The 13,561-nt window shown below is 35.5% G+C and overlaps 1 protein-coding gene across 1 annotated transcript in view; it reads left to right on the top strand.

The window, feature by feature from the left end:
• The first annotated feature begins 8,271 nt into the window (after window positions 1-8,271).
• LOC126892825 (uncharacterized) overlaps window positions 8,272-13,561 on the top strand; it is a 56,867-nt gene continuing 51,577 nt past the window's right edge. The window contains exon 1 of the mRNA XM_050662561.1: window positions 8,272-8,538. Coding sequence (XP_050518518.1) covers window positions 8,328-8,538 — 211 coding nt within the window. The 5' untranslated portion in view covers window positions 8,272-8,327. The remainder of the gene's footprint in view (window positions 8,539-13,561) is intronic.

The following is a 13,561-nucleotide window of genomic DNA, read 5'->3' on the forward strand; positions in this document are numbered from 1 at the left end:
CACTTCCGCAATAATTATGTGATATATTTGGTTTAAAATGAATTTACGAATTTTTTGTAATTGGGCAACAATATCAACAGATCTCTGACGTAGATAATGACGTGCAACGGTATGTATATTGTACGGACTGTAGGTCGTATTAGTCAAATAATAGGTTTGTTCTAGCAAACAGTCAAAGTAGTCAGAAACCGTCAGCAAACAGTTGGTCAGTGAGAGAACATAATACAGTCACCAGTGCTATCCCCTCTACTCTCACTGGTCGACTATTCGCTCATGGTTTCAAACCGTTTGAAACTGATGCTAGAACAAACCTATTATAAACATTATTACTAGAGAGCGGAATATATGCAAAGTGTATATAGATGCATATATTGCATATTTTCAGACAACAAACACAACATTGCATATTTAAGCTAAACACGATTTATTTTGCATATTTTAAAAATAAATTATATAAAAGTTTAAAATTGTCCTCTCTTAGTTGGAATTTTATAACTTCGATATGAACGAGCTCGTTATTTATCTATCTATCGCTCATCTGGACTTTCCCATTACTACCTGAGTTTAACAATTATGGGTGTTCCCAGAAAAATATTATTTTATTAGCGTAGCAAGTCGTAGGTACCTACCTGCTTTTAAGGGTCTAATAATTATTTTGTGAGTTTCCGGCCAACATTTGTTTAAAGTAAACGTTGTATCGTATTTAGTGTTTATGAAGTGATTGGTATATATTAAATTTAAATATGTCTACCATTCAAAAAAGTGCTTGGATAAAGTGTTTTCCCGAGTTAGAGCTAAGTGGAGACAAAGTATTTTGCAAGGCCTGTTCCAAAATCGTTAGTTACATTCATTTTCACATTTCATTTTTTAAATGAGGAACTGACAAAGAAAAGCATCATGTCCCACAAAAGAAATTTTTCTGGAAAGAGTGTTTTTATTCGACAAATTCGCTTTTACTTCTATAAAGACGGACATAGAGAGACGCATCAAAATACAAAAATCCATCAAATTGTAGACAATTCCGCTTTTGTTCTTCAGCTTAAGTAACGTACTTTGTTCTTTAAGTAACGTACAAATTGCTAAAGAACTTATGTTCATAAAAGTTAATTTTAGTTTTTTACCAGATCTAATAAAGTCATTAGAACAAAGGAATTTACAATTAAGTGATTCGGTTAATCTTGTTAACACTTTTTCTTCTCATTGTCAAAAAATTCCCGGAAATACAGGGATTACAATTAGAAATAAATTAAAAAATGTTTTAGAAAAAGATGAGGGCTTCGATTGTTTGAGGAAAGTTGTACGTATTTTTGAAGGCAACTTTTCTGAAGATCTTACGACTTAATATATTGTTTTATTTTTGAGTATTTTTAATATGCATTTGCATATTTAGACAAATTTAGAAAAAATACCTGCATATTTGTAGTAAAATAATGCATATACATGCGCATATTTTGGTAATGTTGTGTTGCATATATTCCGCTCTCTAATTATTACAGATAACGAAATTTATGTTTTCTTATCAATATAGTAATTTGAAAATTGGACTAAACAAAAATAAAAGGAATTATTTTAAACACAGATATCATTTATCTCACCAATCATAGGCGCCGGCAGAGGGATGTATAGGGGTTTCACTTGCACCTCCCTGACCGGATAGAAAGTACATAGAAAAAATACATACAGGGTGGACCAAAGAAAAGAGTCCACTTCGATATTTGGCAGTAGTTATTAGATTTTAAGGAAATGCCAAAACAGGTCGATTTTTGTTCTAAAGAGGACACATTTTTACGATACATACATCTGTCATTTGTCAACCCCCTCCCTTCCACGTCCCCAACACCTTATTTTTAAATAGGAAATATCGTGTGGTAGCTCATTTGAAAGGGTATTCAATTCTCTATTTAGTAATATAAACAGCTTTTCTGTATTCGTTAACCACATTCGAGGTATCTGACCTCAAAGTAGACATTGTCACGTCACAATTCTACTTTAAATATATTTGTTCTCGTTTGACGCAACTCAAAGTCAACACAAAATTGAAACGTCAAATAAATAAATTTTATTTCTTCGTGGTGTAATGTAAAATGGTAGCTTACTATTTTTTTATTTGAGCTGTCTACCCTATGATATGTAATGGTAGGGGAGCCCAAGCGGGGATTTTGGCAGTTACTCGAGCGCGTCAGATTATCATATGGCGAGAAACCTGGTACCCTGCAGATGTACATCTACCATATATTGGTTCTTAACACAGGGAAGTTCGTTAAGGGGGGCCCGAAAAAACATCTATCCTTAAAAATACTCGAAATTATCAAATTAAGATAACGTAAGTTAAGTACATGCAAAAGAGGGTATATTTTAAAAATCTAACGATTTGAGCGGGGCGTAAGGAAATGGGTAAGTCAAAAATTTCACAAAAAAAAGCGAATATTTCGAGAAATAAACATCAGATCGAAAAACTAAAAAATACGTTTTTAATATTTTTATAAAATATATCGCATGATACCAATCACAACTCCACGTAGAGGGGTGGGGATAAATTTAAAATTTTAAATAGAAATCCTTCGGTATTTCGCGAAATGAACATCAGATCGAAAAATTGCAATATACATTTTCAAAATGTTTTTGAAAAATCTATCGAATGGTGCCAAACACGACCCCCCACGGAAATGGGGTGGGGGGTCACATTTAAGATTTTAAAATTTTTATTGCTGATTTGGATTCTCTACTTAAAAATAAGCAACTTTTATTTGAGACATTTTTTCGAATTATGGATAGATGGCACTATAATCGGAAAAAACGATTGTTGGAAATGGAAAATTAAATTAAAAAATGGAAAATCCCACTAACATGGAAAATTTTACTTTTTTTTGGTTTTAGGATCTAATAATCACAACCCAATAGGTCCCTATAACGGTTGGGTGACTGCAAATTTAGCATACTTTGCTCCCCTACCACGGAATAATAATGACGTAACTGCAAATTTTGTCAATTCCTCTTTATTGCGTACTGAACTTCTAAAATACTGTGTACAGATCATAAAAAAGCGACAGAACTGTAACTATGTGCTGAGCCACTACAGGGTAGTTGCGTCGTTATTGAAATACGCACCATTTTGGACCTTGTTTCAGATGAAGAATAACGCAACTGTAAATAGGGTTGAAAATGGGGGGACTAAATAAGGATAATCAAAATTCGGATAAATAGGGATGAAAATAAAAGCCATCGCTGCAAGAATAAACGGCATACTAACTATTTAAAAATATTTTTTTGTACAGAAAAATTTTAAGATCAAGAATGACGTAACTGTAGATAGGGTTCAATGGGGGGATTAAATTAAGATAATGAAAGTACAATTATCGTTGGATTAGCTTGCTGCTAGTAGTAAGCAAAGTCATGGAAGCCATTATTTCCGAGGAGATGACTAAATTCTTTCTCCAAGAACATGTTATTCCAACACAACAATATGGACTTGTTTCTGGTCGCTCTACTCCCTCATAAGAACACCCCTTAAAAAGGCACAAAAACACCGTCCTCAAAGTGCATTAGGAAAAACAACATTACCACGAAATTTAGGAGGAGGAGGACTTATGGATATAGGTGAGCAATTAGATAAACGAATTGCTAATTTAAGAACTTATTTTCAGATGCAGACTGAGACATCCACTCTACATCGCGTTATCTGCGCAGTAAATGCCACAACACCGATCAAACAGAGAGAACCAGGAATGCGCAAAAACCACCTTACTAAGGAAGAAAAAATGCGCACCTGGATAAGTAAACTTCCGCACGGACAACATCCCAATGAGGTCAGCCAAAATTATGTTGACAATACAGCGTCGAACTATTGGCTGACATCAGAAAGATGTTTCCAGAAACGGAAGGTTCATTACTGGCTATTCAGGATCAGGTTATTCTCCTCCTCTATCTGTTCTCATTCGTAAGGATGTAGTGGCGTCATGTAAGTCGTTTGACCATTTCTATCCAATCCTCTCTCTCTCCTGTGCGTGTTGTTTTGCTTCGGAGAACGAGTAACCAGTCATGTCCCTTATTTGGTCCGACCATCGTAATGGAGATCTTCCTCTGGATCTTCTGCCCTCTACGTTGCCTTCAACTATCATTCGTTCCATGCCTTCCCTTCTTCTAGTTATATGTCCAAAATATCTCAGTATATTTTGTTTGATAGTTGTGCTGAGTCTAGTTTTTTTTAAGTTCGGCTAATATTGAATTATTTGTGCGATGTGCGGTCCATGGTATGCGCAACATTCTCCGGTAAACCCACATTTCAAATGCCATTATACGTTTTGAATCTGCTTTTTTGATGGTCCAAGTCTTTGAAGCGTAGGTGGCGATAGGAAATATTAACGCTCGAACAAGGCGTAATTTTGTTTTTTTTTGTAATGTCAGTATTCTTCCATATTTTTGTGAGTTTGGCTGTTGCCGATCTGACCATTATGATGCGCCTACGGATCTCGTCTTCGCATCCTCCACTGTTAGTAATAACGGAGCCTAAGTAATTAAATTGTCTGACCACTTCGTAACCTGCCAAGTCTCTTATCTCCGGTTGGTTGTTTCTGATTCTATCGATGATCATTACTTTGGTTTTCTGTATATTTATTTTCAAACCATATTCTGTACTCACCGTTCCTAGCCTATTCATAATTTCTTCCAGTTCTTCTGGTGAAGACGCCAATATAACAGTGCCATCAGCATAACGTAGGTTTTTTATTTTTCTTCCTCCTATCGTTGCTTCACCTTGCCATTCCTCAAAAACTTGACGCATAATGTGTTCACTTTATATATTGAATAGAATGGGGATATTATACATCCCTGCCGCACTCCAGATTTTAATTTGAAATTTTTCGAAACCACATTATTAACTCTTACATTAGCGGTGTTATTTACATAAAGTGCTTGTAATAGATAGATTAGATGTTCTGGCGTACCCATTTCTCTAAGTATATGCCAAATTTTATCCCATTTTACGTTATCGAAGGCCTTGGAGTAGTCAACAAAGCAAAAATATGTTTCTATGTTAAACTCTCGAGATTTTTCGATAATTTGACGAATATTAAGAATGTGTTCTCTTGTTCCCCTGCCTGGGACGAATCCGCATTGTTCTTGTGGAATTTGCGGTAAGAGAATGGATTTTAATCTTTCATTGATTATTGTTAGAAGTACTTTGCTCGCGTGAGGTATCAACGCTAAAGTACGGTAATTACTGCAATCTGTCGGAGAACCTTTTTTTTATATGGGAATAAACGTGAGTTTATCCCAGTCATTTGGCCACTTTCCGGTATTCCAGATCTCATTGCAAATTCTAAGCATTACTTCCGTCCCTAATTCTCCCATTTCTTTGAGTATTTCAGCTGTTATTCCATCCTCTCCTTGTGATCTTCTACATTTTAGCTTTTTTATTGCCGACTCAATTTCAGATTTCAATATTTGAGGTTCTTTTTCATAACTTCTTTTCTCTGTATTATGGTCTGGGTCGTTGTTAGAGAATAGTATTTCACAATATTTTTTCCAAACCTCTGCGATACCGTCTGGGTTTGTTATGGTATTTCCACTATTATCTTTGATGATCTGTGTCTGTGGTTTGAATTCTCTCGCTAGATATTTGACTTTGGAGAAAAGTTCTCTAGATTCTTGGCGGTCAGCCTAGATGTTCCTCTAGTTGTTCACATATGCTTTTTATATAAAGGTTCATAACTGGCTATTCCGGATCAGGTTATACCAAACAAAAATTACCCGAAATATATCGCCAAAGACCTTTATGTCCAAAACGACAAATTCAGATAGGAATTTCAAGCCCAAGAAACCATCCAACATCTCACAGGGGGCTGCCAAGAGATAGCTATCAAGCTGGGACTTCTCCAAACATACCATCTCCCATATTATCAATACGTTCCCGAGAGTATGCTTGAGAATGACAACTACAAGCTATACTGGGACCGCACTGTGCTCACAGATCAAACACTGGCACATAATAGACCAGATCTCGTATTAGTCAATAAATTAACGGATTAACGAACAACGCTCATTGATGTGGCGATTCCTAACAACCCTAATCTACGTACTGAAATATCGCCAAGTACAGAGATCTGGAAATTCAAATAAGAAGACAATGGAGAATGCGAAGTATCCAGACAATACCTATTAAAATCTCTACTACTGGACTCATTCCGAAGACAATGGAGAATGCGAAGTATCCAGACAATACCTATTAAAATCTCTACTACTGGAGTCATTTCGAAGAATGACGAAAAATTTATTCTATAAAACATAACGTCGGTCTATTTTTCAAAGGTCGTAACTCCAAAAATGCTAATTTTACAGGAGAAGCAAAAAATTAAAAAAATTTAATTAGGTCGGTCTATTTTTCAAAGGTCGTAACTCCAAAAATGCTAATTTTACAGGAGAAGCAAAAAACTAAAAAAATTTATTAGATTAATTTTTGTGGATAGTTTTACTTATGTTGTCAATAGAAAAGCATATTTGTATAGTTTCCAATAAAAAAATAATACATTTTCTCATTTTAATATTTAATTGCAGGAGTTACGACTTTTTCTGGCTAGAATCTTAAATTTTCTGAGGAGATACGACATTTTCAACAACATCGACTATAGAAAAACACGTGCACGCATTGGAGTTAGGGCATATGAAAATTTAGACCAGATGGTGATTTCTATAGTTTTTTTGATAATTGCTATTTAATGGTTTTATAATTTTTTCGGAGTTACGGCTTCTTCTGGACGTGTAGAGATCAGCTGAAAGTAGCAATTTACACTAAAATGTAAAAATATGATTTTTGAGGAGTTACGACCTTTAAAAAATAGACCGACGATAATAAAGCTGGGTCTGAATGAAAATCTTTATATTCCATGCAGAAAGCTGTAATACTCTCGACTGTCAGATGTGTACGAAAATTTTTGGGAGATACAACTCTATACCAAGTCACCTAGGGCTCGATAATACGGAAAGAGACCCACCAGAGCTCAATCCTTTTGATACCGTAGATATCTGGGATGAGTCAATTTCCCCTTAGAGGGAGTATGAGGTGTATGGCTATATCTGGAAAAATAGTAGATGTCATATTATAATGTGCAGACGCAGAGGTTGTAACGTTTCAAACGTCACATCGTTGTTTTTTATATACTTTTAAGCACTTTCAGTTATTTTCGGCCCATGGTATTTAATTTTCGTTTACAATAATTTCCTTTCTTAATTTTCACTTTTATTCCTCCGATTCTATATTTTCTTATTTCTATCTTATATAAATGCTCTGACTAGTTTCTAAAGTCCCCTCGTATTCTACTCAGTGACTATATCTGCTTCGGCGCTGTCACATGGCGTTGAAAGCCCCACCAAAAAGAGAGCCTTCTTTTAGGATGAGTACTCGATACAAATTATTTTCCAATTCTTTCTCTATAGAGAAAATGCATACCTAATATATAATTTAGAATTATTTCGTGGCCAGGTCCTCTTGCCAACCTGGCCATTTGGGACCACTTAGAACCGTTTCCAACCAGCTTTATGGCAACCTCCGAAGTTAAATCTTAAAACCAGCCGAAGACCACCCTAGGGTGCTGCAACAGTCAAATCAGCAAAGGAAAAGCCGGTCGAACGTCAAGAACATCACCTGAGAAAACTTAACTGACTCACACCAAAGAAGGAGGAGAAGTCGGCCGAACAACTGTCGACTAGCGTCCACAACAACGGGAACTCCTGGAAAAGTTCAGTTAAATCCATAGTTTCTTTCTTGGCTTAAACATCGATCCCTGATTCGCTGATATTAATTTTTAAGTTGTCAATTATTAATTTGGTTACATGATGAATATAAGCAATAAGATGTAATTAAGTATCTAACAGTTGAATAAAGAATATGTATGGAAAACTTTTTGTTCCGTCAATAATTCCTAATTTAAAAATGAATAACCATTCCCTCATCTTCCTTAGTCTCAGCATCCGTATGGCTTGCAAATTGTAGAAGCCTCGGAGGTGTAACCAGAGAAGGTTCCCATTGTTTTCATTCTGGTGGGATGTTCTATATGCCATTAGAGTGAAAACTTAGTCTTTTTTTTAATTCCTAATTTCTTCATATTAATTAGTTTATGCCGAACAACACCCCTGAGGGGTTTCAACTTGAAGAAGGATGAGCTAGCCGCTTCAAGGTACCCGCCTGAAAATAATCCTGACGGCGCCCATGTGTCTCACCAATTACAAACAATCTGCTGTGACCTCTTAGCCATCACGACGAATATTTTGTATTCTCTTAATTAAATAACAAACTTGTTGTTAAAATATGTGTATAAATATCATTAGCTAAAATGCAATATTTGATCAAATCTGCAGTGCTAGGGCTGCTCATACCTTTCAGTGTTTGTTGGGATGACTACACTGATTATTACTATGATGATTACGATAGTTATAAGACAACTAAGATTACCACTGATGTTGGCAAAAAGGTGTATATGACTTGTGAAGATGACTACAGACTTGTCGTTTGGAAGCACAATGGCGGCGAAGTTTTTTACCCAGGTAATTACATTACTTTTTAGAGAAATCACTAATCCAAATTTGTTATTAATCTTCTTCTTCTTCCTGCTTCCTTAACCCTTATCCGGGCAAGATGTGTCCAACGAGCCCGAGACGCCAATTCTTTTATAATAAACTGATAAAAAAAATGTATGCATCACTGAATTTGTTTAGAAGTATATTTCCTTCAACATAGTCATGAGGTATTCAAAATATTTATTATCATTTTTGAAATTATTGCGTCGAAAGAATTTTTTTCACGTAAAGGGGCAACACGGGCCCGTCGGGCCCTATTTGTATTTATACCTAAAGTCTAAATCTTTGTTAAAGAAGTTAATCTGGCAGTCAGGTAACGTTTTTGTGAATTATCTTAACGACTTTTATGATTCCGGAAATCTAATAATAAAGTCTAAACGAGTACAAACAATGTAGACATCTCTTTGATGTGAACATCAAATAGATGCTTACACTACCTGTTATATCTACCCTAAATGAATTTTAGGAACTGATAATCATTGTTGGAATGCAATAATATTGTTAGGTAGGTACCTATGGAGGCGTAGATATAACTTTGAACTGCAGAATATCTACAAGCAAACGTTTGGTGGAAAAGATATTATCACTATAATTAAGCGAAATCGCCTGCAGTGGGCAGGACATGTAGCCCGAGCCCCTGAATCGAACATGATAAAAAGGATTCTAGCAGCTCAACCCGTGGGAATGAGAAGACGGGGTAGACCAAAGTTGAGGTGGATGGACGGGGTAACACAAGATGCGGAGAAGATCTGAGTCGGCAACTGGAAAGTGCAGGCAAGGGACAGAACAGAATGACGTAGAACGCTTGAGAAGGTCGAGTCCCTCTAAGGGCTGTAGCACCATGATGATGATGAAGGTACCTATACATATTTTGAAATAAATAATGCATCTGATATCAGTCGTTTGATATCGATGTTAGTGTCGACAACAAAGCTCCTAAAATTATATTGAATTACAGTGAAAGTAGATAGTGCGAATAAAATGTCCCGAAAACCATTATCAGCTGCAGAACTGCAAGATATTGCTAATAATTTATGGAATTCTGATGACGAAGAATCTCCTGAAGTAGGTGGCATTGAAAGTGACTCTAAAATTGAAGATCATCTTTCGGAAGCAAGTGAAGAGGATGATCAGCAAGTAGTATTGAGTGATAATGAAGAAGAATGTGTAGCTACAATTTTCCAGATTTCAGAGTGTGTAATTTTTGAAACTAAGGATGGAATTAACTGGAAGAGTCAACCACAACTGACAGAACGTATGCGTTGCTGCGACATAATAAAAAGCAAAGGGCACAAAGTAATGTTGGCCTCTGGTCAAAGTGTAGATGATCCTGTTGATTCCTATTGTTTGTTTGTGGTCGAAAGATTGTGAACAAAATAGTGAAGTGTACAAATAAAGAAACCGGAAAAGTCCTGGGCATAGAGAACTGGAAATATTGCGATTCTAGAGAGCTATATGCCTTTATTGGACTAGGTACTACTAACTTCAGGTAGATCGCACTTTCGAGGTAGACCGCATTCTACAGTAGCACCTTTTTTAATCTAGACAATTTAAATTTAACTTTAATAAAAACTAAAAAAAGGATATTAGAAATATTCTGTAAATATGAATAGTACATTCAAGAAAACTGGTGGGTCCAACGGACCCGAGTTGCCCGGTTACGTAAGTAAAATGTGTTGCCCGGATAAGGGTTAATAGGCTAGCACCTGTTCCATCTTCGCATGCCTTCTCATCAGATATCCAGGTTTTCACTCCATCTCTTCCTTGGCCTTCCTAACTCCTTCAGCTGTATATGGTGGTGCGTCTCATGCTATATTTACCAGTCTTCTTTCTTCCATTCAATTTATATGGCTACACGATTCTTTTTTCTGATCAGTGTCCAGTCATTTATGTTCTCCATATGTTTCTGTCCCATAATGATTTACCTGTGATATCACGGACTATTTTTATTTCACACGTTTCCATCAGTCTTTTTGTCCTTGTGGTATCAGGTCTTGTTTCCGCAGTGTAAGTCATAATTATTGAAGTAACTACTCTCTTAAAGTAGGAAAAATGAAAGAGTACCCATGAACGAACATATAAAACACGCTGTATTTTCCTGACACCGTGTCACACAAAAAATTGACCAGCACAAATACATGTAATAATTATTATTACATGTACTTGCCCTGGGCAATTTTCTTTGTGACACGGTGACAGGAAAATACAGCGTGTTTTATATCTTCGTTCATGGGTATTCTTTCATTTTTCCGACTATATAAATATTGGCCTTTGTTTCTGTCCGTAGATGTGTGTTGCGCAAGATAGTGTGTTTAAGATATCCTGCTATTTTTTTTTGGCTTTGTTTATTTGTTGGGCAACTTCCGCTTCTGTATTAGTCTAAGAGCTAGTGAACCCTCCGACTAACGGTCGTCCTGTAAGGCTAGAAATTTTTCTAGTGATAATTCATAGCACACCAAGGCTAAAAACCATGACCTGGCAGGCTTCAGTGGTGCACGTGTATCTACCAGGTGAATCGAAAAGTGCAAATTTAGGGGGTAAAATAAACTTTCTCCTGTAAGGTTTAAATTTAAGTATGTGTTTGAGTAAGTCATTCAGAAGAAATGTGTACAATGACAGGCAATTCTGAAGAGCATAAAACCTTGCCAAGCGAGGGGAAAGATTAGGGGTTTTTCCTAAAATTATTCTTTTTGCATCGAACAATTTTTTTTAGGTTTTTTGAATCATTCCAAACAGAAAATGTCTTTAGTGATTTTTCTTTTAAGTTAATAGTTTTTGTTATATAAGCGATTGAAAATTTTGAAAATTTCTAAATCGGCCATTTTTAACCCTAAATCGGACATTTATCTAAAAATTTCAATGTTGCCAAGATACGTAGATATTCTTTAAACATTGATTGATGAAATCCCGAAGAGTTTTTTGCAATAAAATATCGAAAACCCCTTTGTTTTTTTAATTGCTAATCAAGCAGGTGCGACACTGTAGTGTAAGTGAGGACGTTTGAGTTTGCATAAATTCATTATCTCGAGAATGGGCAAATTTCAAGAGAAATCCTCAGACAGGTCGACTTTTATTTTTAAATTGGCATATATATAATACTAGTGACGTCATCCATCTGAGCGTGATGACGTAATCGATGATTTTTTTAAATGAGAGTAGGGGTTGTGTGATAGCTTATTTGAAAGGTTATTGAATTTTCTATTCACTAATATAAACATTAACATAATTATTTAGACAGGGTGTACAAAAATTTTTTTTTATTAAATTAACTTTGATTAAATTTGACAAACAGAAGAAAAATTTTTTTTGTACACCCTGTATAAATAATTATGTTAATGTCTATATTACTGAATAGAGAATTAAGTAACCTTTCAAATGAGCTATCATACAACCCCTACTCTTATTTAAAAAAATCATCGATTACGTCATCACGCCCAGATGGATGACGTCACTAGTATTATATATATGCTAAAAAGTCCTAATTCAAAAATAAAAATCGACCTGTCTGAGGATTTCTCTTGAAATTTGCCCATTCTCGAGATAATGAATTTATGCAAACTCAAACGTTCTCACTTGTCGCACACGCTTGATAAGCAATTAAAAAAACAAAGGGGTTTTCGATATTTTATTGCAAAAAACTCTTTGGGATTTCATAAATATATGTTTAAAGAATATCTACGTACCTTGGCAACATTGAAATTTTTAGATAAATGTCCGATTTAGGGTTAAAAATGGCCGATATCGCAATTTTTAAAATTTTCAATCGCTTATATAACAAAAACTATTAACTTAAGAGAAAAATCACTAAAGACGTTTTCTGTTTGAAATGATTCAAAAAACCTAAAAAAAATTGTTCGATGCAAAAAGAATAATTTTAGGAAAAACCCCTAATCTTTCCCCTCGCATGGCAAGGTCTTATGCTCTTCAGAATCGCCTGTCATTGTACACATTTCTTCTAAATGACTTACTCAAACACATACTTAAATTTAAACTTTACAGGAGAAAGTTTATTTTACCCCCTAAGTTTGCACTTTTCGATTCACCTGGTAGATACACGTGCACCGCTGAGTCCTGCCAGGTCATGGTTTTTAGCCTTGGTGTGCTATGAATTATCACTAGAAAAATTTTTAGCCTTACAGGACGACCGTTAGTCGGAGGGTTCACTAGCTCTTAGACTATATCTTCATAACTGTGCTTTGTGCATTAGTACTCCCAGGTCTCTTTCTTGCTGGATTAATTTGGTGTCCACTTCCAGCTTGCACCTTATTGGATCTATAGAGATTACCATACTTTTTATTGTATTTGGTTATATTGGCATGTTGAACTTCCTTGCTGTTTTATTAAATTGCAATTAAAGTCTCTGACGGTCATCTTCACTCTTTGCAGTAAGTATGGCATTATCTGCATAGCATATTATAGAGATAATTTCTTTACCCATTCTGTACCCTTTACTCAGGTTTTTGACTTTATGAATAAAGGTTTCACCGGTTGTGAATACTATAATCGCCCCCCTCCCCAATGAAATTGAAACAAAAAGTTATTCAGTACAATATTGATTTATTTTTACATTTCGTAAAATGATACATGGTAAGTCATCATTCAATCTTCGCTTGTCCACTGCTGGACCTAGATCTCTCTCATAATTTTCCCTCTATTTCGATTTTGTGCCTCTTGCATTTTGTCCACGTGTTGGTGAACATGGTTAGTAATAATTGTTAATTTCTCCCTTGGGCCTGGTGATACTCACATAATTTCTTTATGTCTGGCTCAATGTTGGTTAATAGCTATGTACCTCAAATCCCCTCCAAGGTGGAGGCAATATGTTTGAAGATCCTCAGAATAACCACATGATGATTTCTGGGGAATTTGGTCAGACCTCCTCTCTGTATAATTTGTCAATGAATGCTCCGACTACTCCCTTCGCTTTAGCCATATTTATGTTCTTCCTTTGTAATTCCAGATTCGTTCCATTTAATTTTTCAGAAATATC

Source organism: Diabrotica virgifera, chromosome 9 (genome assembly GCF_917563875.1).
Source record: "Diabrotica virgifera virgifera chromosome 9, PGI_DIABVI_V3a".
NCBI classification, from domain to species: Eukaryota; Metazoa; Arthropoda; class Insecta; order Coleoptera; family Chrysomelidae; genus Diabrotica; species Diabrotica virgifera.